The sequence below is a fragment of the Thrips palmi genome, unplaced genomic scaffold (assembly GCF_012932325.1).
Source record: "Thrips palmi isolate BJ-2018 unplaced genomic scaffold, TpBJ-2018v1 HiC_scaffold_10, whole genome shotgun sequence".
NCBI classification, from domain to species: domain Eukaryota; kingdom Metazoa; phylum Arthropoda; class Insecta; order Thysanoptera; family Thripidae; genus Thrips; species Thrips palmi.
Genome location: NW_023144621.1, coordinates 5,605,202 through 5,629,368, shown reverse-complemented (window position 1 = coordinate 5,629,368; position 24,167 = coordinate 5,605,202). Strand labels below are relative to the sequence as shown.

The 24,167-nt window shown below is 58.0% G+C and overlaps 2 protein-coding genes across 5 annotated transcripts; both read right to left on the bottom strand.

The window, feature by feature from the left end:
• Positions 1–135: 135 nt before the first annotated feature.
• On the bottom strand, positions 136–2,164 carry LOC117648211 (ribonuclease H1). Of its 4 annotated transcripts, none has more exons than XM_034390597.1 (8): positions 2,035–2,164; positions 1,449–1,707; positions 1,184–1,374; positions 1,007–1,091; positions 786–925; positions 605–696; positions 354–529; positions 136–276 (listed from the first exon to the last, which is right to left on the bottom strand). In XM_034390597.1, exons 2-8 carry the CDS (start codon positions 1,548–1,550, stop codon positions 199–201), a joined length of 864 nt encoding a protein of 287 aa, XP_034246488.1. In that variant the 5' UTR covers positions 1,551–1,707; positions 2,035–2,164; the 3' UTR covers positions 136–198. The 4 variants fall into 4 exon arrangements, with proteins under 4 accessions (XP_034246488.1, XP_034246494.1, XP_034246501.1 ...); XM_034390603.1 differs by having other exon boundaries at positions 2,078–2,153; XM_034390610.1 differs by having other exon boundaries at positions 2,102–2,148.
• A 91-nt stretch (positions 2,165–2,255) lies between these two features.
• Positions 2,256–5,528, bottom strand: LOC117648235 (juvenile hormone acid O-methyltransferase). Its single transcript, XM_034390623.1, has 6 exons — positions 5,395–5,528; positions 4,046–4,221; positions 3,619–3,825; positions 3,245–3,377; positions 2,903–3,050; positions 2,256–2,606 (listed from the first exon to the last, which is right to left on the bottom strand). The coding sequence occupies exons 2-6, from the start codon at positions 4,207–4,209 to the stop codon at positions 2,410–2,412; spliced, it is 849 nt and encodes a 282-aa protein (XP_034246514.1). The 5' UTR covers positions 4,210–4,221; positions 5,395–5,528; the 3' UTR covers positions 2,256–2,409.
• Positions 5,529–24,167: the final 18,639 nt, after the last annotated feature.

Sequence of the window (24,167 nt, the reverse complement as noted above, 5' to 3'; positions counted from 1 at the left end):
TTGTGTCATTCCTGTTTACCTACTTCCTTGTGTTAGAGAAGGATAACCATGAAAGAACACACAATTTGTTGTTTCAGTATCAATTCTTTAATGAACTTACATCACTATTGACAAAACAAAAGAAATAAACTTACGTACTCGTCAAATTATGCCAAAAAGGAAGGACCTTAAATTTTTATTTAATTGTTCCTACTTCCATTACATTGCAGCACCATTTCTTGCAAGCTCATCAGCTCTCTCATTCCCATAAACTCCCTCATGGCCTCTGACATGAACCTGAAAATTCAAACTGGTTTACAAGCAACCCACAGAAAATGTGAAGTCCATTAAAACAGATTGTCATTTGAACTTGCCCATTTAACTTCATCCAAGTCTCTGCAAGCTTGTTCAAGAGCCAAAATTTCATCCTTAACAATAACAGGTTCATTCTTCACAGTCTTCCAATTCTTTCTCTTCCATCCATCAAGCCATTGTGTCATGCAACTAATCAAGAATTGAGAGTCTGTCATAATGCATAACTTGCTGATGCCTAGTCAAAGGAGAGAGGGGTCAGGTCCTTTCTATTTGATGTTACTAGATTGCCACTCCCAAAACTACCACTCACCAGCGTGAGCTGCAGTCTGCACAGCAACTGTTGCAGCTTCAATCTCAGCAGAATTGTTTGTGAAACGTCCAGTAACACCTTTTGACACATTCCTGTCCCAAAAAAGATAAAGAAAAAAAGCTTAACATTTTCTGGCAAGCATCTACCAATATAAAAGTAATTAAAACTGATGGACAATTACAATGGATGTTGGTCATTGAACCAGACCCCAATTCCGGCTTTAGTAGCATTAAAACCATTTTTGGGGCATGCACCGTCAGTGTATACTATGACAAAGCCATCAGAGTCAACTTTGAAGGGAGGAGCCTGGTTTGAAGATGTCTTTAACAGAAGAAAAACAAGTAAGATAATTTATCAACCTATAATGTCCTAAATAGATATATTTCTAGAAAAGCAACATACATCACCATCGAAGGAACTTGAGTCTGAATTCAGGGCAGGGTCCTCTTCTGAACGAAGTCTCTTCAGAGAAGATGTAGAGTAATTTCTGTGCGGGGAGTTAAAAAAGGCAGTTTTACAGTTGAGAAAATGATTTAGCTATCACTGGTGCACTAAAATGAGTGAAAGTAAGTTTAATACCTTGAATTAGGTTTGATTAGTTTAGTTGCTGAGTCTAATAGCTTGCGTTTGGTGGCACTCATCCCAGAATCACCTGCTTTAGATGAGCTGGAGTCAGACTCTGTTTTTTTAACATTTTCTTCTTTCTTCTCGCCGCCTGTATGTGCTCTATTATTCTCCAATGCTCTCAATCTTTCCTCGAGAGATCGAATCTGAGGGCATCAAAAAATTATTGATAGACAAGCAGTATTCAGATGAAGCAATGGCAAAATAATATAGTTTGTACCTTTTCTTGATAAGTATTTTCCAAATTGGTCAGTCGTAAGTTGAAGGCAGCAAAGTCGAATGTATTACTGGAGGCGTCTTCAGGTTTCACTTCGATTTCCATCTTGCTTTGTTTGGCCAGCGGGGCACCCTCTTCAGAGTCCGACGGCTTGACAGATTTATTCCGGAACTGCTTCACAAAGTTCCATGCACTTTCTTTGTCTTCAAACCTCTTGAACTTAGCTCCCTTAAAGTTGGCAGTCAATTCTTGACATATATTCCTGCAATCAAAGCAGCGTCAGCGAATGATAGAAAGAATAGTGATAACCCTGAAATAGGGCAAACTGCTATCAAAGCTGTTGCCTTCACAAAGTACAATACTTGACGAACGACGATCCAAGCAAAGCGAGAGGGAAGCAAAATGTATCCAGTAATGTGGTTTCCCTTACCATGACTGATAAACTCCTACCTCCCTTCCTCTAGCAACAGCATAGAAAGGCATGATTGGTCTTCTACATTTAAGATTTTTCAATACGTCTTTCAAAACGCTAACACCTCTAGGGCACATAGACGAGTTATTTGACAGATGATTTAAACAGTCGACATACCATGTAGCATTAAATTCAGCCCTAAACAGCAAGATGTACAGACCGACAAAAAGAAATGTGTGCCGAACCTAAACCTTCGCCGTAAAACAACAAGTCTCTTGGCGCAGCAGCAACTTCTCATACCACCGTAGTTCCGATTTATGCCACCGACAGCGCGCGCTGGTGGAGGAGAGGGAAGTGCAAACCACGAGAAGGGACAAAATTCGACAAGGACCAAGGTGAACGCCATTTTCTCAATTTTTATTCATTAACAACAACAATCATAACAGTAATAAAATATAAATATCCACCCAGGGCGAGGAACGAATCTGGAAGTTGAGACTTTGGATGTGCGGTGCCTTGCAGTGCCTTGCCGTGCCTTGCAGTGCGTTGGGCCTACGGACTGAACTGGCCGTTCTTCTGCCAGGGCTTCCGTGCGTGCGCCACCAGCAGGCTGTACCTCGTCCTGACGGTGTGGCGCTCCTTGTCCACGTCGCACAGCCCGGCCGCCGTCGCCATGCACTCGTCGATGAACTTCTCCCTGAGGTCCTCCGGGATGCGGTCCAGGAAGGGGTTCACGGCCTTCACGGACTCTACACGGGGGTCAAAAACGAAGGGTCGTTCCGTTAGCCTCTGGGTTGGCCACTGGGTGGTTGCTGCGAGCCGCGCACAGTGGGCCAAAACTCTAGACGCGTTTTGAGCTCCAGAATCGCTTAGCAGGACTCGAACCGAACGTGTGACCCCACCAATGGATTCCTCGTTCGGAGAGCTATCGTAAAGTGGCGTCACTATCGTAAAGTGGCGTCACACGCTCCGTTCGAGTCCCATTTAGCGACTCTGGAGCCCAAAACGCGTCTAGAGTTTCGACAGCGAGCCCACCGCGCCGCACCTCTGAGGCTGTCCAGGGAGCTGAAGTCGAAGGTCTGCTCCCGGCAGCTGCAGTGCAGCACCTCCAGCCCCTCGGCCGTCAGCAGGTCGTGGAACACGGCGCGAGGGTCCACCACGTGCTGGTACGGGGAGATGAACCGGTCGCTGTCCTGAAAACCGGCAAACCGTCACACCTTGCAACGCTCGCTCCTTGAGTGCGAGAGAGACCGACGGCAGTCACTACCCCGTTCGCGCGCGGCGCCGAGCCGGCCGAGCCCCAGCAGGCAAAGCATGGAGGCTCTCGGGCCGGGAGTAGCGACGCGCCTGAAAGGCCCAAGGAGGGCCGACTTTGAGTGATTCGTACCCGCATGTACTCGCTCCACTCGGGGATCACGGCCATCTTCTCGTACAGCTCGAACACGGGGCTGCGCGCCAGCAGCACGAGCAGAGTCTCCCCGCCGGGCGCGAGCAGGCGGTAGATGTTCTTCACCGCGCCACTGGGGAACGACAACAACACGGTCACAGTTTCGCGATGCTAGTAGACGAAATTCCAGACGCGTTTTGAGCTCCAGAGTCGCTAAATGGGACTCAAACCGAACGTGTGACCCCACTAATGGATTCCTCGTTCGGAGAGCAATCCATTGGTGGGGCACACGTTGGGTTTCAGTCGCATTTAGCGACTCTGGAGCTCAAAACGCGTCCGCAATTATGACCGCCTAGCCCACTGTGGGTCGTTACCTCTGGTCCAGCACCCAGTGCAGGCAGTAGAAGGAGACGACCTTGGTGGCGGGGTAGAGCTGCAGCACGCGGTCCAGGTGGTGCGTATCCTTGGTGCTGATGTCGAACTGGAAGAAGGAGAGCCGGGGGTGGCCGTGGTTCGTGGACGCGTGGTGCACCATCCTGTCGGACAGGTCGACGCCGACGCAGGAGGCGTCCACGGGCAGCCTGCAACGTCCAAGCGTCCAAATAACAACTGCTACTCACAGTGGGCCAGAAGACCGGTGGAGGCGGTCAAAATCCCGGACGCGTTTTGAGCTCCAGGGTCGCTAAACAGGACTCGAACCGAACGTGTGACCCCACCAATGGACTCCTCGTTCGGAGCAATCCATTGGTGGGGGTCACACGTTCGATTCGAGTCACGTTTAGCGATCCTAGGTGGACGTACTTGGGGAACAGGACCTTGGCGGTGACGTCTCCGGGGCCGCAGCCCACGTCCAGGACGGTCTCGCGCGAGCCCCACCGCATCTTGTGGAAGAACTCCTTGACCGTCTCCGTGGCGTCGCGCTTCTGCAGCGGGTTGGCGCCCGCGTACACCCCCGCGTTGTCCATGTCCGGCGACGCCTGGAAGCGAGGAGAGAGCGCTGTGAATAGTGTGCTGCGTGACGCAGACACAACGCTAAACAACAACACCGTTAAAAAAAGATGGGAAAAAATTACGGCAAAAATATATTTTAAGGCTCTGTTTAAAAAAATAAAATAATTGTACTCTACCTGCCGGCAACCCATACAAAATAGAAACGGTGGAGTTTTTCAAAAGAATCGGAGGTTATTTTTTTCTAACAAGGAATACATATTATTTTGTTTAACTGTGCAGAATGAATGTCGCGTTGATAAGTGGTCCTTTTTCACACCCCGTAAAAAGAAAAGACCCGGGCGGCTGGACAGGGGGAAGTGAGAGAGAGGGCAGTGGCGTGGTCTCGCTTCATCTCGCTTGCTCCGGCCACGCTCTGCCACGCTTCACAGCGCTGACAGGCCGACAAGTCTTTTATCTCTCTTTCTCTTTGAGCCTGTTCACCAGACCAAGGGTACTCCCTGACCTACGGGCGGACCTATGGGCGGCCGGCATGCGGATATGTTTACACAAACAAATATTATCTTCTAAAACGCCTTTTTTTCCCTTCTTCATTTTTATAAATGCATTAGTTGATTCTGCACGAGCTTTAAGAAAAAGCGTTCGATCAAGTGCCGCCCCCCCCCCAAAAAAAAATAAAAAATAAAATCGGGGTGAGTTTTTGAACCCCGGGCCACCGGTGGCCTTTTCCCTCCGGGCAGCGTCATTCCGAAGGGTAGCTTGGTCGTCCTGTCTCTGTCGCACTCAAGGGGCACGCCGTAGGGCCGTGGGGCCGTGAGTGCGAGAGAGACGCCAGAGCGGCGTCGCGACTCTTCAGAATCGCTCGGCGGAGCGAAGGAAGCGAAGGCGGCCGGTCGGAGCGCCGTGCAATGGCGAGTAGGCAACACGCCGGGCAGCCGTGTCGGCGTGGTGCCTACACCGCAGGGGCTTTTGGCCGGCGGCCAAAACCCTAGACGCGTTTTGAGCTCCAGAGTCGCTAAACAGGACTCGAACCGAACGAGTGACCCCACCAATTAATTGCTCTTCGAACGAGGAATCCATTGGTGGGGTCACACGTTCGGTTCGAGTCCTGTTTAGCGACTCTGGAGCTCAAAACGCGTCCGGGATATTGGCCGCCTCGACCGGTCTTCTAGCCCACTGTGCGACGTAGACAGGGCACTCACCTGGTGGCTGGGGAATCACTGGGATCAGCTGATGGGAAGGTATCCGTGGTGCCGCACTACCCGTCCAGCTGGTCCTACCGCCAGCTGGCTCCGGATGACTACTGATCACCGAACCGAGGTGCGCGGCCCTTAAGACACCTCGAGCACGCCCCGCCCCGCCGCGCCCCGCCCCGCCCCGCCCCGTCAACTCACACGCACACACACTCACACACGTGCATTCACACACCAGGAAGACGGATTTGGGCGCGACGCTGGGACTGGCCGAGGTGGCCGTCGTCGCGCAGCGTCGCTCCCGGTGGCGGTGCGCTGGCGGTGCGCTGGCGGTGCGCGGGGGCACGCCGACGACGCGCCTTCCCGGACGCCTCCCCAGATGACTGCCGCGATACCTCTCGGCCCGCGGGCTGCCTCCGGGCGCCGCGCTCCGTCTCTCTCGCACTCACGGGGCCGTCCGGCCTGGCGGGGCGGTGCGAGAGAGACGGAGCGACGCGCCGCCGCCGCGCGGACTCGGTTTGTCGCGACCGCCCCGCCGCGGAGTGGCAGGGCGTGGGACCACAAAGGACTTTCTGCCAATGGCGAGGTATTTGCGGACCGAGTTGGGGTTCAAGTGCACGGGCAAGGATGTGGAGTGCGTGTCCCTTGTGCGAGCTCGATGTTTGTTGTTCAAGTGTGTGTGCGCGTGTGTGAGTGAGTGAGTGTGTGTGTGTGTATGTGCACACGTGTGTGCGTGCGCGGTGTGACGGGCAGCAACCCAGGCTGCCTTGTGGCAGGGCAGGGACCCGCACGATGGTTCAACTTGAACGGTACAAGGATGTAGGCCGTGCCGGGCCGTGCCGGGCCGTGCCGGGCCGTGCCCCCAGCCCGCCAGGACGCCAGGCGTTGCCGTGTTGTACGTTTGACTCAAGTGGCGTCCACACCGCCGACTTGCCACAGCAGCGACAGCCTAGACAAGGCGCGCGATAACCGAAAAGCGCCTCGCCTAGGCGAACGGTTATTTGTTTTGAAAACGAGGCCGAAAGAATGCGCCGCCTTTATTTGGGGACGAGGAAGCCGAGACCCCGGGGTTAAAAAAGCAAAACAGGAACTGCGTCAATCGCGGCGACCTGGAGGGGCCACTGCAAGTGCAGGACCGACGCACAGTGGACCAGAAGATCGGTGCAGGCGGCCGAAACTCTAGACTCGTTTTGAGCTCCAGAGTCGCTAAACAGGACTCGAACGTGTGACCCCACCAGTGAATTGCTCGTTCGAAGAGCAATCCATTGGTGGGGCCACACGTTCGATACGCCCTAAGCGCCGTCAAATTAACCAACACTCCCCGTAAGAAGCAGAAGAAGACTCGGTATTCGAACTCGCGCCTCCCCGTTAGGCTTTCTCCCAGTCGAACTTTCTCCCTTTCTCTCTCTCTCTCTCCCTCTCATGCTCCATGACTCACGACCTGACCCCTCCTAGCCGCGGCTTCAAATTAAATTTGAAGCGTCCTTTTATTAAAACGACGTTTGATGTTATCTGTGACGAGACGGGGCCACTGACCCCATTCCTTTGGTCTTCGGCCTGGCTTCGGCCTGGCTTCGGCCTGGCTTAAGGGACATGACGGTGTCTAGGTCAGTTGCGCCCCCCTCCATTTTTATTTCGAATTCCAGCAGCTCTTCCAGGATCCTCCGCTCTCCCGCTGCCGAGCCTCCAGCCGGAATGGGTATTAGGTATTGAAGGCTGGCTGCGGACACAAAGAAATAAAAATAAAACAACAACAAGAAAACATACACGGATGTTCACTGCGCCCTTTCCTGCTGGTCCAGTGTTGCTACATATGCAAGCAAAAATTCCCACGAAGTTGAGTCAATCCGAAATTCCACCGAAGCTCACTAGAAACTGTAGAGTAGAAACTTGGGCTTCGAAAGTCACTCTTATTCCCCGCACGGTCTCACTTTTTTTTGCCCCTCGTCTCACAGCACGGCACGTACACTCTCTCTCTCTCTCTCTCTCTCTCTCTCTCTCTCTCTCTCTCTCTCTCTCTCACACACACACACACACACACACACACACACACACACACACACACACAAACGCGCGCACACATGTGCCTATTCGCTCGCCCTGCCGGCGGTAAACATCATTTCCTAGTGGCGGGTTTGTCCTGCTCTCAGTGACCCTTCCCCAGAAAGGATCCGCGCGGACTTCCCTTGCAGCCCTTCTCTCTGAGACCACACTCCAACCCTTTGCCGTCCTTTGGGCCCTTTGGGCCCTGTGGGGTCAGCTCAAGGACGAGCCAGTGGAGGAGCAGGACAGTGTAGCGCAGTGTGGCCGCACTGGAAGTCCCGCGATACGCCAGTCTCACAGTGAGCCAGAAGACCGGCGCGCCGCCAAAACACTTGACCGTCTCTTCGAACGCGTTTGTGATGGGTTCTTCGAGGCCTCCCAAAGGAGTGTCTTTGGACGCGGACACTTGCAACAGGAGTGTTCTGACCAAGTGGGTGGATGAAAGTTCGCATGGCCGAGCAGTACGTAGAATGAAACTTGTCCAAGCACACTTCTATCGAAACCTTCAAGAAAATATTTTTTGGGGGTAAAGTTACCCCAGTAACAGACTGGAGCAGTCACACTGCTCAGGGGGAGGCGCGGCGGGGTGGGGTGAGGCGGGGGGGTGGGGTGGGGTGGGGCGGGGTGGGGTGAGGCGGGGCGGGGTGGGGTGGGGCGGGGCGGGGTGGGGCGGGGCACGGAGTCTCAGCTTGCTGGCAAGGGTCGTGGGGGGAGCGGAAACATCAATAATACGGGAAGCAGAGCTAGCAGAGCTGGAGACGAGAGCGAGAGAGAGACAGCGGGGGAGGGGGGGGGGAGTCCGAGTGATACGCCCTGGGAGTTCACGAGGGTATAGCGGCGGAGGCGCGGCGCCAGTAGCAGAAGCATGGCTCAAGTGGGGGGGGGGGGGAGCGGTCGAACACTCGCGGGGATTATCGGGGCGAGAGGGTTACAGTGGCGTTGCGGGGCGTTGCGGGGCTGCGGGCGGCGCGCCGTTGCGGTTTGCGAAATTCAGCGAGGGAGAAAACGCGCGGGAAAAAGGGAGGGAAGGACACAAAGGACTCGGAGGAGGAGAGAAGGGGAGAGAGAGAGAAAGAGGGAGAGGGGAGAGAGTGGCTGTAGCTCTGCTCGCTCTGCTCCAGGTGGAACGCATTATTCCACTCCCTTTCCGCTGTACGACCACAATTCATTCTCCCGCTCTCCCTCTCTCTCCCTCCCTCTCTCTTCGAGTCCTCCGTCCCGCTCTCTTCTTATTTCTCTCTGTCGCGCAGCGAGGCGCCCCGCAGGGCCCCGGGCAGAGAGGCAGGGAGGCACAGAGGCCCGCCCTCCACATTTGAAAGATTGTTTCAGTGCCCCCGATGCCGCCTCTGCCTCCCCCCTTCCCCCCCTCTCTCTCCCTCCTCCCACTCGCCTGCCGGGATGTGGCTCCGTCTACTTCAATAGCTTGATCCGCCCACGATTTGGACCCTCCCGAAATAGGTGCTTTGCCGGGCGCGTCCGCCGCGACTCAGGCAGGCAGGCAGCCAGCCATCCAGGGGGTGGAATATCATTGAATGGATGGCCGCCTGGCTGGCCGCCTGGCTGGCCGGAGCTGTAAGGCGCCATCGATTTTCGGACACTTTCTCGGCCACAAATGGAGCCGCGCTTCGGAGATTGAGGTTTGGAATGGTTCTTTATCTGTCAGGAAGCAGATTTTACACAGAGACCCACCCCGATTTTCCTCAGGGGGACAGAGAGGGCTGCAGTTTGAACTCGTTTAAACAGCCCGTCTAGAAGCAGGCCGTTGAACACGTTGTCTTTTCCGTGGCCGTTCAGGACAGGTTTAGACACGGCCTGCTCTAGTCGCCCGCCACCTCAGCCGTCTTCTTTTGAAGTTTTGAAATTGTAAACAGAAGCGAGACGACTCTTCCCGCCCACCACAGTCCGCAGCCGCCACAGCCGTTCAAGTGACCCCAGCCACAAAATAGGCCATAGTCTTTTCAGTCCCTTCCTTCCTTTTTTTCAAGCCCTTTTCGTGTTTGGTTTTACGGAGGAGTTTCACAATGGATAGATCTTTCTTGAACCCATTTCGGGAACGTCAAGTAACCTGGGCGTGACATACTAGTTCGTGGACAATCCTACCCTGCTGCTCCTGCTGTGAAAATTTCCAGGGCTAATTTTCCTCACAAGAATGCCCATAAAACCAGTTGATGACGTTGTCACGTTCATGCGATGCGTGAAAGGCGTTGACAAAAATGGCATCAGAACCTGTCATCATTTGAAAATGACGAAAATGTCATCCACTAGTTTGTTCTAGAGTGACAACAAATGTTTACTACAGTGCAGAATGGAGGGCAGAGCAGCAGAGGGCCAATGCGGGAGAGGCCTCCCTCCCTTTCCCATCCGTTTCCGTTCGCTCTGTGGCACTGCGAAGCTGCGAAGCACTGCGGGCTGCCCGGCGCGGCCCCACCGCGCCCCGCCCCGCCCCGCCCCGGTCCGCCCCGCCCCGCCGCGCCCCATTCGTATCTGCGAATGGGAGGAGGAATGGGACTGCGCCCCCGCCACCCCTCCGCCATTTTGTACGATTGTGCGTCCGTCTGACTGCGTGGCGTGGCGCGGCGTGGCGCGGCGCGCAGGGCGTGGTGGGGGCAGACAGTCGGAGAGTCGGAGGGCGCGGTGGAACGCCATTGGGCAGGACTGTGGTGGCACTGCCGGGGGCGTAACTCCCTTCGCGCCGAGTCCGTTTGTGGGAGTGGCACACACTTCAGACTGGCTTCTCGGCTCCCTGACGGGCTCACTGACTCACTGGAAATCCCAAACGGTTCCCAAATGATTTGTTCAGAGTCGGTTAGGCAGTACGATGAGGCTGCGGGGTTTTTCGAGGGTGTGATGGTGTCTGTGCCGAAGTACCTGCGAGGGGCGCCTGCCCCATCGATTTTCGCCAACTCCCCGTCTGGGCCGTCCGGGCCGTCCGGGCCGTCCAGGTCAGCACGTAAGTTAGACTGCCGCCGTCAAATGCGCTTCCCTTCACCGCCACTGCCATCAGAAAGCAAAAACGCAAAAAAAAAGGCAGAGAAGAAAGGAAAAAGTCATTCTCCTCGGTGCGAGTCCGGGAGCCATAACTTGCCGCCCCACTCCCCGCCAATCCAGTGCCTCCTAAAAAGTGGTGGAAACGCTGAAATCGACAAGATATATAACTCCCCCAAAGACAAGAGCACTTTCCGCGGCCAACTTTTCTTCGGTGCCACCGCCACTGAACGTCCCCCTCGCCAGCTCGTCTCCGGGCAAGCCCAGGCCAGCCCTCCCCTCGAACACCGATTTGATTTTCAAATATTTCCTTCGACCGCGCGACGCCGCGCCTCGCCGCGCTCTCACGGACCCCTCGCGGTAGGGGATGTACATAAATTACTGGAAATTTTGTGGGGCGGTTTAAGCTCCCCGCTGGACGGTTTTGAATGGCACTGTCGCACAGCGGGCCAAAAGACCGGTGGAGGCGGTCAGAATCCCGAACGCGTTTTGAGCTCCAGAGTCGCCAAACAGGACTCGAACCGAACGTGTGACCCCACCAATGGGTTGCTCTCCGAACGAGGAACCCATTGGTGAGGTCACACGTTCGGTTCGAGTCCTGTTTGGTGACTCTGGGGGAGAAGATGGCGAGTACTGCGCGGGATGGGATGAGATTGGAGGCGAGGCTCCAGTTGTGTTCCATTTCCCGGGGCGACGCTGGAACATGCCGCCTCCCGAGTGGCTGGGCCCCGCGCGGGGCTGCAGGGCTGTCAGGGAGGCCCCTTCTCCAGCGCCATCTTCTCCAGCAGTGTCATTGTGCCCCCTCCAACAACAACAACATCGGCAGCAGCAGCAGCAACAACAACGCGAGCGTGGTTCCTTCTTTTACTGCCGCACACAATCGCGCTGCTGCCCCCTCCCTCACCGCGCCCACCCCGCCCCGCCCCGCCCCGCCCCACCCAACCGCGCCCCACCCCGCCCCGCGCGGCGCCGTGGAGAGCATTGGATTCTCCCCTCTCTTCCTTCTCTCCTTCCTTATGACGTCTGTACGTATACTCCCCGATCAATGCGCACCAGTCCTTTAATGTCTCCCTCGCCCCAAGCCCCGGCCACGCCCCCGCCGCGCCCCGCCGCGCCCCCGCCGCCCCACCCACAGCGATACGACTTGAGCGCGCCTTCGCTGTGCTTCGCCGTGCTTCGCTCTGCCGGGGGCCGCTGGGGCCGCCAGGGGCTCGCAGTCCTGGCTCGGGGGAAGGGATGGAACAACAACAAAGACAAGGGTCGCTGCGTCCCGCTGCGGCCCGCTGCGTCCAGAGGGCCGCGCGGCGGAGCTACGCGGAGCGCCGGGCAGGTAGGCACCCTATCCGACACGGGCGGGTGGAGCGCCCGCGAGGTGGGCAGCCCAACTGACTCGACAGGGTGGCTCAACGTGCCAGATGGGGTGCCTACCTCCACGGCTCTCTGGGGGTTGCCTACCCTGCACGGCGCTCGCCGAGTCCTGTCAATACTGACGGACCACGGCCCGGGCGTCCAACAGTCTGGACGTATTTGCACGATTCGCAGGCGAGACAGGTCACGGGTGTTCTCCCCTTTCTCGTCCCCCGCGCCACTCTAAACGAGACGTCGATGCGTGTTTTCCACGCCGTCCGACCGGACTCTCCCCCTGCCCCTCCCCTCCCCCCGAGCCGGTGCTTTGTGCGCCCCACCCCGCCCCGCCTCACCCCGCGAGGTAAAAGAGATAAACCGGGAGTCATTATTGGACGCGTCAGTTTGAAATTGGCGCGCTGCGGAGTTGTTGCTATGGCGACGAGCGGACGGACGGACGGACAGAAGGACAGACAGACAGAGATACAGACAGACGGCCAGACGGATAGACGGACAGTGGATCTTTCTCTCTCGCACCCCTCGAGAGCCTCATTAGGAGTTTGAGGGAAACGGGTAGTATCGACTTGCAATTCTATAGTGACTTTGCGCTGGACACCGGGAGAGCAGCGGACAGAGTGTGCGAGGGGAAACTTTAAAAGTGTAAACGAAGGAGGGCGGTGTAAAGTCGCGCTGAGAGCAAAGACGTAAACACGGCTGATCATGAGCCGCAACTTCCAATGCCTGTCTCCGCGCTGGATGCCCGGATGGCACCGCACGCCCTGGACGGCACGGCATACAATTTTAAAAATTCATTAAAGAAGCTGGCGGGGCATGCTCTGCCGTGCTCTGCAGAGCGAGGCCGAGACTGGAATGGAAGGGCACTGGAAGGAATAAACAAGGAGCAAAGGTACACAGATGTCTGTCTCTCTCGCACCCCGACGGAGGGCCCCGTGAGTGCGACAGAGACGGAGCGACTCGACTGACACGGAGCGAGAACGGGACTGCAGTGTGATGAGAAGTAGCCACGGCCGTGATGTGTTCCTGTTCCCCCGACTACCGCCCCAGTCCCCAGCGCGCCTTGCTTCGGTCCTCAGTCCTCGTCCTCCTCGTCCTCGCCGTTCCGAGGTGTGAATATTCATTCCAGCTTCCTTGTCCATATAACTTGGCTGGCTTGTCCTTCCCTCTCCGAGCGCGCTGCACTGTGGGCCAGAAAGCCGGTGGAGGCGGCAAAAACCACGGACGCGTTTTGAGCTCCAGAGCCGCTGAACGGGACTCGAACCGAACGTGTGACCCCTACCAATGGATTGCGCTTCGAACAAGATACCCATTGGTGGGGTCAAACGCTCGGTTCGAGTTCCCTTTAGCGACTCTGGAGCTCAAAACGCGTCTAGAGTTTCGGCCGCCGCCGCCGGTCTTCTGGCCCACTGTGCGCTCTCCAGTTCCTCCGCGCGCCGCTAGATGGCGCTAGGGGTGGCTCCGCGCTGCTCCGCGCTGCTCCGCACGCCCTGCGCGCCTCCACAGTGGCGGTGGCCGCCGCAACCCCGACTGGCAGCCGACTCATCCCGAGAGTCGTTTCCGACGCTCTGTCTCTCTCGCACCTTCACAGGACGCCCCGTGAGTGCGAGAGAGACAGCGATGAAAACGACTCTCCTCAGCGGGCAAGCCTTTCCTTGCTCTCTCAGGCCTGACGTTTGTGGCACTCACCGCCAACCGGAGCCTTTTCTATTTCTGGTTTCCGAAGGAAAATACCTTTCACCTAAACAACAACAACAACAACAACAAGAATCTACCCCTGCACCCCCATCCCTCAAAAGCGGACACACAGAGAGGAAAAAGGGAAACTAATGAAAAGGGCGGCAGCGGGAGTCGAACCCGCGCCACGCGGCGGGGCGTCGGTTTGCCAAGCAGATAGGCGCTGGGGCGCTAATCTCCATACTTATGGTGGACGTGGCCGTCATCAGGGCGGCGCGGCTGGTCCTAACGCCAACGCTCTGTCTCTCTCGCACCTGCACGGAGAGCCCCGCGAGTGCGAGAGAGACAGAGCGCCGGGCCCTCCAGCACGCAAATCAACAAGTTAATTGTAACTCCTCACCTCAAGGTGCCTGGCCTGCCTGGCCTGCCTGGCCGGGCGGCCCCGCGCATCCGTGCGGTACAAAGCATCTCTGTGCGCGCCAATTTCACCCCCTCCCCCCCCCCCCCGAAACCCTGGCCGTCTCAGAAAAGAGCAAAGGGGTTGGAGGGGGCAAGGCATAAGACTTTAATTAAAATCAGAAATAGAATGTATTTTCGATTAAAAGTTGGCTGTTTGAATGTAAAGCTCTTTGGCCTTAATTAAAACTAATACTAGCCCTAGGCAAACCGCCGGCGTTACGACGGAGGCAGGCAAAGGCGCCCCGCCCCGCCCCGCCCGCCCCGCCCCCGCCCCGCCCCGCCCCGCCCCGCCCGCCCCGCCCCGCGCTACCTTGCGCCGCGCCCTCCACTACAAGTCGACCGTCTTTGACCGGCAACCACCTTGTTTGTATGCCGGGGGTGGGTTGGTGGGCCTGCCCGGTCTGCCGGCGCACCGCGGGCTGCAGACACCAGAGTGCCGACGCTCCATACGCACCCGAAGAAGTGCGTAAAAGTACTCCGAGTATCGCCTCAGCCGGCGAGACGAGACACCGCGCTCCAGAGACTTTTTTTGGTCCCATACGTGCCACACATGAGGGCTGCTTGAGCGCACTGCAGCGCGCGGGGTATCGACCAGGTCATTCCCTTGTTTATTCCCGACGGAACTTGTTGCCCGTGGAAGAAAAAAAACTTGTCGCGTCGCAGTATGGGCTGGAAGACGGCCGAAATTCTAGACGCGTTTTGAGCTCCGGAGTCGTCAAATGGGACTCGAACCGAACGTGTGACCCCACCAATGGATTGCTCGTTCGGAGAGCAATCCATTGGTGGGGTCACAAGTTCACTTCGACTCCCGTTTAGCGACTCTGGAGCTCAAAACGCGTCTGGAGTTTTGGCCGCCTCTACCGTTCTTCTGGCGCACTGTGCCACGGTCGGCACGCACGGCTGCGCGGCCCTCGTCCTGCAGGCATGCCCGGCCCACTGTGTGGCGCAGTCCGTCCCAAGACGGCGCCGCCGCCCTAACCCCTTGTGTGCTCGCTCCGCTTCGCTTGCTCAGGTTTCCTCCCTGCCGAATAAGTCTGTGTGGTAATCATATCTTGGCGACCCACGCAGCATAACGGCCACTATGAGGGCGGGGCCGGGCGGGGCGGGCCTGCCCGATCCTCAGGGCGAGTCTGGTGGAGCCAGGCGTGTACTTGGACGCGCGTAATGGATGTAGGACCTCGTGTGCATGTGCACGCGCCTCCGAATATTGAATTTAATCGTCTTGGCTCCCCCTTCCCCCTCCTCCTCCCCCGAAACACTTTGTCCCAGGTTGGCCGCACTAATCGCTCGGACCTTTGATTCATATCCTTAATGGGCCTTTGTCAATGGCTTGCCCGTCGCGGACCTGGAGGAAGCCCTGCCCTGCCCTGCCCGGGGACACCAACTTGGTGCCACACTAATTGCTGGGGTTTTGGGGGCAGGCCAAGACGCGAGCTGTTCAGCCGATTCCACGCACGTCGATGTCGCAGTGAAGGAGAGAGAAAGAGGTCCGCTTAACCCTTTTGACGATCTTTACCGTTTTGGCAATCAACCCCGAGGGCTTGCCCAGGTGGTCCGTCTCTGACAGACAGACAGACAGACAGACAGGCAGACGGACAGACCGGCAGGCAGGCAGACAGGCAGACAGACAGGCAGGCCGTGTGGGCGCGTTGGTCGGATCTTGCGGCCACAGGGATTAGCCGCTGCATTAGATGCTACAATGGACTGTGGCTAGCGGCGCTTGCGGCCACCGGCTGCACTGCGGCGCCATTCGCTCCGTCTCTGTCGCACTCACGGGGCGCGAGAGGGGTGTGAGAGCGAGAGAGAGAGACGGAGTGGCCGTTTGGAACGGCTCGGCTGGACCGTTTCCGGATGAAATATTGATGGTGGTCCTTCGGCATCCAAACGGCTCATGAAGGAACACGGTTCGACTTGAGGGGCGCTGCTGTTAGCCCAATCCTTTAATGGCGAGAGAGAGAGAGAGAAAGAGAGAGAGAGAGAGAGAGAGAGAGAGAGAGAGAGAGAGAGAGAGAGAGAGAGAGAGAGAGAGAGAGAGAGAGAGAGAGAGAGAGAGAGAGAGAGAGAGAGAGAGAGAGAGAGGAGCGGAAGGTGCGTCCGAGGCAAGATTTTCAGCCCGCGCAAAACGCTGCACTTTGCTGTAAAATATTGTTCCTCACCTTCCGCGCGTTTATGCTGGTTGTGTTTATTGGACTGCAGTTGCTTGCAAACTTCAAAAAGTTGTTTCATTTTTATTTTGCGAGAATTGCCCGAAGCTTCCGGCGTGAATTTCAACATTCAGCACGAGAAGCACGAAAAGAAGCCACCGGGGAAGCACACTTCCGAGTAAACCGCGGGGGTACTTTTTCTCGTCGCTCTGTCTCTCTCGCACCCACACGGGGCGTCCCATGAGTGCGAGAGAGACGGATAGCGCTGGGAAATTGCAGAGTGCGCCGGAGTCGCTCGGTACGACCGCTTTCCGCCGCTTTATTTCGGCTCCTCAAAAGTGTGTTTCACGTGAGAACAAGTTTAAAGAAAATGAAATGGGCGTTGCCGGCGCGACGAGGGCGCAACAGACATCGCGCGGCTCGGCGCGGCTTGGCGTGGCAGCCTCGGAGGAGTAATTTAAAAAGAAAAGGATGGGAAATTGGAAAGCGGGCGAAGAATAACAGCGGAGAACGGTGAGAGGGAAAGAGAGGGAAAGGAATGGATTAGGACAGCCACTGGTGAGGTGCCTCTCCGAAACTTCCAGCGGCGCGCGGCGCTTCGCAGCTTCGCCCGGCGCGAGCTTCTCGGGTCTCACCATTTATTCCATAGATGGCGCCTGGCACTGTCGCAAATGGAGTTTGTCGAAAATCACAAACTCGGGAATCTCATTTGGCCGAGGAAGAGCGCTACTCAGCGGAAACGCGGCGCGACTCGGCGCGGCCCGGCGCGCTGCAGTGCGGGGCCTCGCTCTGGCCTTCCCTCGGGGAAGTTCACAGTGGCGGAGTCTAAATCCCGATCAGCCACGTCTCGTCTGCGTCGGCCTCGGCGGCCTCGGCGGCCTCACCTCGCGGTGCCGTCTTGGCAGTGACTGTACCGGCCAAAGGGGTGAATACATTACCCCCTAATGCCTGTAATACCGTCGTCTTCTTCCGGCTCGCCGGGCAGACGGACTTCTCTGTCTCTCTCGCACTCACGAGGCAGGCCGTATGGGTGCGAGAGAGACAGACTCTCAGTCCACTGCTCCTTGGTCCTGCCTCCTTGTTTTTAAACGGCACTGCCGGCGACGTCACTGACATCACCGATGACGTCACGCGACGCGCTAACGAGGTGGCGCACTCCACACGGTTTCTAATTAATTTTCGCGCTCGCCCTGTCGAAGCGCGTTAAAGCCGACCTCTGCCGCCACGCCGCCACGCGCAGTGGGCCAGAAGACCGCTGGAGGCGGCCAGAACCCCGGACGGTCGCTGAATTGGACTCACTCGAACCGAACGTGGAATGGATTGCTCTCCGGACGAGGAATCCATTGATGGGGTTACACGTTCGGTTCGAGACTTATTTAGCGACTCTGGAGCTCAAAAGTTTTTTGCGTTTTGGCCGCCTCCACCGGTCTTTTGGCCCACTATGGGACGCGCTCTGCGTCGAGGAAAAAAGGAGCGAGCGAGAGGAACCGAAACACGCCTTGCGGGAGGGAAAAAAGCGACAGGGAAGTCCGCGGTAGCGGGGTTCGAACCCGCAACCCTGCGCGCCGGACCTTGCGTGTTGGCCGCGATTCTGCGGGGCGGAGCGAGTTTACACGGGGCAAATAGAGCGGGCGGGAGAATGCCAGGGAGAGAGGGGGAGGGGAGGGCGAGGTGGCAGCGAACTGGCCACCCAGCATACGGTGCCACGTTTGCAGAGCAAATACCCAACTCGGGTGTAGGGATGGCCGACTGTTTGAGCAGTCTGTGTGCAGACCTTCCTGTGCGTGTGCGTGTGTGTGAGTGCATGCGCGTGTGTGTGCAGGAAGAGTCAAGAGCGCGAATAGGGTGCTTTCTGCTGCGATTCGCATACCGCAGGTGGCACGACACCTTGGTGTGGAAGGGGTTGGAAGTGGTTGTGAAGGTCCGAATGTCCTACAGTCAAATTTGAGCTGTTACATTGAATTCCGCGCAAGCTTAATACAATGGTATGGGAGAAGGTTTTTTGAAGACGGCGGCATCAATTCGTGACGACACTACTAATTATTTTGAATTGATAAAAATGTCTCGGTCGCGAGGCGGCAATTGGGTTTTTACAGTGTGCCACACGGGGCGGCCATTTGTCCATTAAGCGGGAACAGATAGCAACTGCGCAAACACACAGTCGGCAGTAAGTCGGACTGCGAGAGGGCCGCGCCGGTTTTATCACGAACCTACACGCACCCCTCCCCTCCCCTCCCCTCCCCTCCCTCCGCGGTCAAGAGGCCCTCCGGTTGGCGGCATTGGTATGCCGGCACACGTCTGTCCACCTGCTCCAGCAGACTGATTCCGAGAGTCGTTTTCGTCGTCGCTCTGTCTCTCTCGCACTCACGGGGCGTCCTCCACAGGTGCGAGAGAGACAGAGCGGCGAAAACGACTCTCGGAATCAGTCTGCAGCCGCGGCCCCGCGAATAACGAACGCGACGAGCACGCCGCGCCTCCTGTCTCTCTCGCTCCCCCGCGCGGTGCCCTGGCGGTGCCCTGGCGGTGGCGTGGCGGTGCCGTGCCGCGCCGCCAGTGCGAGAGAGACAGAGCGCTGCGGGTAACGAGACGTCGTCCCCATCCCTCTCGGCGGCAGATTTCAAATTGGCGCCAAAAGTCAAAAGACGCGCGGTAATCCTCATTACTCCGCGCAGTGCACGTTGCCGTGGGGCATCTTCGGCGGGGCGGGGCGGGGCCGCGGGGGTCTTGGCGGGGGCCAGATAACTATAAGCTGGCCAAGTTGCCCCAGCTTCTGGCCAAGACTTTGACACGATGTCTGCGGGGGGTATGGGCGCCTGACAAGCTCCTTACTGTGAAAACCCGAACCCCCCTCCCCGCCCCTCCTCGCCTCGGGGTTCTGGTCAGGCCAACAATATGTTGTGTAACTTTGGCCGCTGATCACTCTGCGAGGGGACGACGGGGGTGTACTAAGAGTCATCCCCCCTCCTCCTCCTCACCCGGACCCTCCCTGGACTTATCCTTGAAACTCATACCCTACTAGCACAATGGGATGACCTGTGACGTGCAAACGCGAGCGAAAAGTTGGTGCCCCGGACCGCGCTTGTCGCTTGTCACGGCGATGTCTTCGACGGCGACCCCTGAGCCAGCCCAAGCCAGCCCCCCGGGGCGGCCAGGCCAGACCAGGCCGCCTTGCGTCTTGTCCAACTTGGCCCTGGACATGGTCTCCTTGCACGGATGCGGCTTCCCTCACCGTGAGTTGCGGCGCGCGCGTGTGTGTGTCTGTGTGACGGAGGAGGCTAAGATATGTGAGCCAGGCTCAGAACAAAGGGTAGACCTGCGCCCTTTGGTCTCGGCAAGTTGACGGCGATGTCGGGTCTCGTCTTGTGGGGGTGGCGCGGCGACGGCGGCGGGAGCGGCGGGGGCGGGACTCCGCCTGCTCGCTCTCTGGCTCTCCCGCACTACTTGTTGACCTCAAGAGCCCCCGGAGCACCCACAACTATGGCCAGACTCGCGTGGACCGCGCGCTCCGGCTCGCTCGCAACGTGCCGCAGTCCACCACGAGAAGAAGGAGGAGAAGAAGAAGATGCAGGAAAGAGGAAGAAAGTAAGAGAAACTGACGACAGAGACATCGGCGTCGACGACATAACGACGACGACGATATGAAGAAAGAAGAAAGAGAGGATGAGGATGGGGGCGCACAGTGGGCCAGAAGACCGGTGGAGGCGGTCAGAATCCCGGACGCGTTTTGTGCTCCAGAGTCGCCAAACAGGACTCGAACCGAACGTGTGACCCCACCACTGGTTCCTCCTTCGAAGAGCAATCCATTGGAGGGGTCACACGTTCGCTTCGAGTCCCATTTAGCGACTCTGGAGCTCAAAACGCGTCGCGGAGTTTTGACCGCCTTCCCCGGTCTTCTGGCCCACTGTGGGAGGAAGGGAGACGGAAGATGGAAACCGAGACACAGCCGCCGCATTAGTACAGATAAGTCAGCATATTGCCGCACGTCCCTGCATCGCATCGCACGCCGCGGCACGCCGCGCAACGACATTACAACAGCATTTTTCTTCCTTACCCGACTCCGCCGCCTTTTGCATAAACACGCCATTTAGAGCGACTGTATAGAAATAATAGGCGTCGGATACATCTGAATAAGGTTGCAGCGCTCATCCCCTCGGCGCTCTGTCTCTGTCTCTCTCGCACTCGCGGGGCGCACCCGTGCCGGAGAGAGAGAGAGAGAGAGCGACGGCAGCATATGCCCGGCCGCGTTATGACTGCCGAGGGAGCAAATGAAGATTCACATCAGGAAGCGCCGCGTCAGACGCCGGGCCGGGCCGGGCCGCCACAATCACCCTCTGTATTATGCAAAGCGAGCAAATGGTAACGGAAAACTGGAAAAAGGCGGCACACCGAAGCGCATTCAAATTTCCCGGGCAAGCCCTCCGCCGCCGCGCCACACGCCGCCACGCCGCCTTCTCGCAAATCCTTTTAAACGTGATGTTCTTTCATTTTTCGCGCCGCGTCGCGGTCCTCTCCGGGTCCTCCCTCCCTCCTCCCTCATCCGAGAGTCGCTTCGTCGCTCTGTCCTTCTCGCACTCGCGCTGCTTTCGGGTGCGAGAGAGACAGATCAGTCCGCTGCACCGCCACTCTCAAGTCGGCCGGGCTCCATTCCCTTCTGCCCTTGCGGAACATGAACACGCGTCGCGTCGCGTCGCGTAGCGCGCCCCCCGCGGAGCTACGCAGAGAGCTGGCCCTGTTTGTTCTTTTTTACACTGAGCACGCAATGATTTGCCCGTGAGTGCGTGCGCGCGCGCACACACATACACGCACGCACGCGCACGCACACCACACGCGCACGCACGCTTCGCGCGTCCTCTGCATATTAAGCGGGGTGACTGCGCGCGAAACGGAGGGCAGCCGAGACACGCACGCGACCCCCGCAGCGCCACACTCGCGCTGCGGCACGCGTCGTCTCTGCGCGGACTGCCTCCCGTCGCGCGCGCGGCTTGGCGTTCTGTCTGTCTGTCTGTCTGTCTGTCTGTCTGTCTGTCTGTCTGTCTGTCTGTCTGTCTGTCTGTCTGTCTGCCCTGTGCAGTGTAGTGTGTCTCAGCGAATGCCCGCGATTTCAAAGGGACTGCAGCCCCCGGTTAGCTTCGCCCTGGGCACGCCTTGGGCACGCCTTGGGCACGCCTTGGGGCACGCCTTGGGGCACGCCTTGGGGCACGCCTTGGGGCACGCCTTGGGGCACGCCTTGGGGCACGCCTGGGCACGCCTTGGGGCACGCCTTGGGGCACGCCTTGGGGCACGCCTTGGGGCACGCCTTGGGGCACGCCTTGGGGCACGCCTTGGGGCACGCCTTGGGGCACGCCTTGGGGCACGCCTTGGGGCACGCCTTGGGGCACGCCTTGGGGCACGCCTTGGGGCACGCCTTGGGGCACGCCTTGGGGCACGCCTTGGGGCACGCCTTGGGGCACGCCTTGGGGCACGCTCAGGTGTCGGCGTGTAAGTGTACCCCCCCGACCCAGAGTACCCCCGGGTGCACAACGCCTAGGGCCATAGTACCCTGGGGTACATGACGACTAGGTTCAATGTACCCAGGGGTACAATGCGGCTAGGCGAAATGTACCCCAGGGTACATTTTGCCTAGGCTTATTGTATCCCCCGCCGGCCGGAGGAGGATGCACGTCGCCTAGGCGCAATGCATCCCCCCCGGATACAAAGAGCCTAGGCGAGGAGTATCCCCTCGGCCGGCCGGAGGGGGATACAAAAAGCCTAGGCGCAATGCATCCCCCCCCCCCGGATACAAAAATCGAAAAGAAAAGAAGAAAAAAGGGGGGCCCTTCTCCCACCTCCGCACACAGGTCGGAGGGCCGCCTGCAACTTCGGTGGATCGGGGGAACCGGTGCTTTACAGGCGGCGACCCCAGGGGTTCTCGTCTGTATATGGGCCGGGCTTGAAGGGCGGGTTTGACAGTCTCTCTCTGCCTTGAGAGCCTTTGCTTTTCGCGGGGTGGTCTGTACCAAACGTACACCCGCTGTCCGGCGCTCTCTACCAAACATACAGCTTGTTTAAGGGCCAGCTTCAAAGGACTTATCATCTCCTCCCGACGAATCAAGGAGGACCCACCCGCGACCAATTACGGGTGGCTGGATTGACGGATCGAATACTCCGTCGCTCCAGTGCCGAGGCCAACCCGCCGAAGCGCAGTTGCTTTTTAGACACCCCAGCGGAGTGGCCAGGTGAATGTGACTCTGACCACTACGCTATCAAGCTTGTACGTCTGGCGTCGTGTTGGACGACGGGTTTGAGTTGCAGTGGAAGGAAGCCAGTCGAAAAATGTAATGAAATGATGGGAGTCGATCCCAGGACCCTACTGCCGGGACCGCACGACTTTTGCCGCTCGCCCACCACGGCCCATGACGAATGGAGCGGCGTGAGGCGGGCTCTTGACGCGACAGGAATGGACCGACCCGGTCAAAATTTCACAAGAAGTTTGGGGAGTCGAACCGCCGACCTCAGCACGGAGAAGCGACGCCTCTACCCCCTAGACCATCACGGCACATGCAGTCCGTTGGCTGAAGTCACGGTTTTCAACCACACTAGGCGAGGCAGTAAAATTAAATGTTAATGTTTGGTAGGAATCGAACCCCCGACGTGTGGGTTTGAGGCCATCAGAGCGGAGCCGTGTAGAACAGTCCCACACGTCGGGGGTTCGATTCCTACCTAACATTAACATTTAATTTTACTGCCTCGCCTAGTGTGGTTGAAAACCGTGACTTCAGCCTACGAACTGCATGTGCCGTGGTGGTCTAGGGAGTAGAGGCGTCGCTTCTCCGTGCTGAGGTCGGCGGTTCGACTCCCCAAACTTCTGTGAAATTTACCGGTCGGTCCATCCTGTCGCGTCATGAGCCCGCCTCACGCCGCTCCATTCATCATGGGCCGTGGTGGGCGAGCGGCAAAAGTCGTGCGGTCCCGGCGTAGGCCTGGGATCGACTCCCATCATTTCATTACATTTTCGACGTCTCCTTCCACTGCAACTCAACCCTCGTCCAACACGACGCCAGACGTACAAGCTTGATAGCGTAGTGGTCAGAGTCACATTCACCTGGCCACTCCGCTGGGGTGTCTAAAAAGCAACTGCGCTTCGGCGGGTTGGCCTCGGCACTGGAGCGACGGAGTATTCGATCCGTCAATCCAGCCACCCGTAATTGGTCGCGGGTGGGTCCTCCTGATTCGTCGGGAGGAGATGATAAGTCCTTTGAAGCTGGCCCTTAAACAAGCTGTATGTTTGGTAGAGAGCGCCGGACAGCGGGTGTACATTTGGTACAGACCACCCCGCGAAAAGCAAAGGCTCTCAAGCAGAGAGAGACTGTCAAACCCGCCCTTCAAGCCGGCCCATATACAGACGAGAACCCCTGGGGTCGCCGCCTGTAACACCGGTTCCCCCGATCCACCGAAGTTGCAGGCGGCCCTCCGACCTGTGTGCGGAGGTGGGAGAAGGGCCCCCTTTTTCTTCTTTTTTTTTCGATTTTTGTACCGGGGGACGCATTGCGCCTAGGCTTTTTGTATCCCCCTCCGGCCGCCGAGGGGATACTCCTCGCCTAGGCTCTTTGTATCCGGGGGGGATGCATTGCGCCTAGGCGACGTGCATCCTCCTCCGGCCGGCGGGGGATACAAAGTGCAAATGTACCCGGGGTACATTTCGCCTAGCCGCATTGTCCGGGACAATTCGCCTGGCACCTAGGCGAATTGTACCCCTGGGTACATTGAACCTAGTCGTCATGTACCCCAGGGTACTATGGCCCTAGGCGTTGTGCATCCGGGGGTACCCTGGCCGACGGGTACAGTTCGCCTCCTACACCGGCCGAAGGGCCGAGGGGCTTCTGGTTGCCGTGCTAAGCGGCTTACCCGCTCCGCCATCCAGGTTAGGCGGGGCACAGGTGTGCAGGAGTGTGTGGGGGCTCGCGGCCAGTCGCCCCTGCGCGCGGTCTGTTTTGACGCGCAGGGCCGCCTGCAACACTGTAACACTCCTCGTCTGTCTGTGTGTGCGTGGGCGTGACTGCCGTCTGTCCGTCTGCCTGTCTGACCGCCTGTCTGTCTGTTTGTCCGTCAGCCCGTGGCACAGTGGGCCAGAAGACC

Bases quoted from the DNA above. Each gene is read 5' to 3' on its own strand.
- LOC117648211 (XM_034390591.1), bottom strand. From the start codon at position 1,994: ATGTGCCCTAGAGGTGTTAGCGTTTTGAAAGACGTATTGAAAAATCTT. The intron at 1,375-1,448 runs GTACAAACTATA...TGATGCCCTCAG, and splicing joins AAAATACTTATCAAGAAAAG to ATTCGATCTCTCGAGGAAAG. The intron at 1,092-1,183 runs GTATTAAACTTA...CTCCCCGCACAG, and splicing joins CTAATCAAACCTAATTCAAG to AAATTACTCTACATCTTCTC.
- LOC117648235 (XM_034390623.1), bottom strand. From the start codon at position 4,209: ATGGACAACGCGGGGGTGTACGCGGGCGCCAACCCGCTGCAGAAGCGC. The intron at 3,378-3,618 runs GTAACGACCCAC...GTCGTTCCCCAG, and splicing joins CACTGGGTGCTGGACCAGAG to TGGCGCGGTGAAGAACATCT. The intron at 2,607-2,902 runs GTGCGGCGCGGT...ACCCCCGTGTAG, and splicing joins CTCCCTGGACAGCCTCAGAG to AGTCCGTGAAGGCCGTGAAC.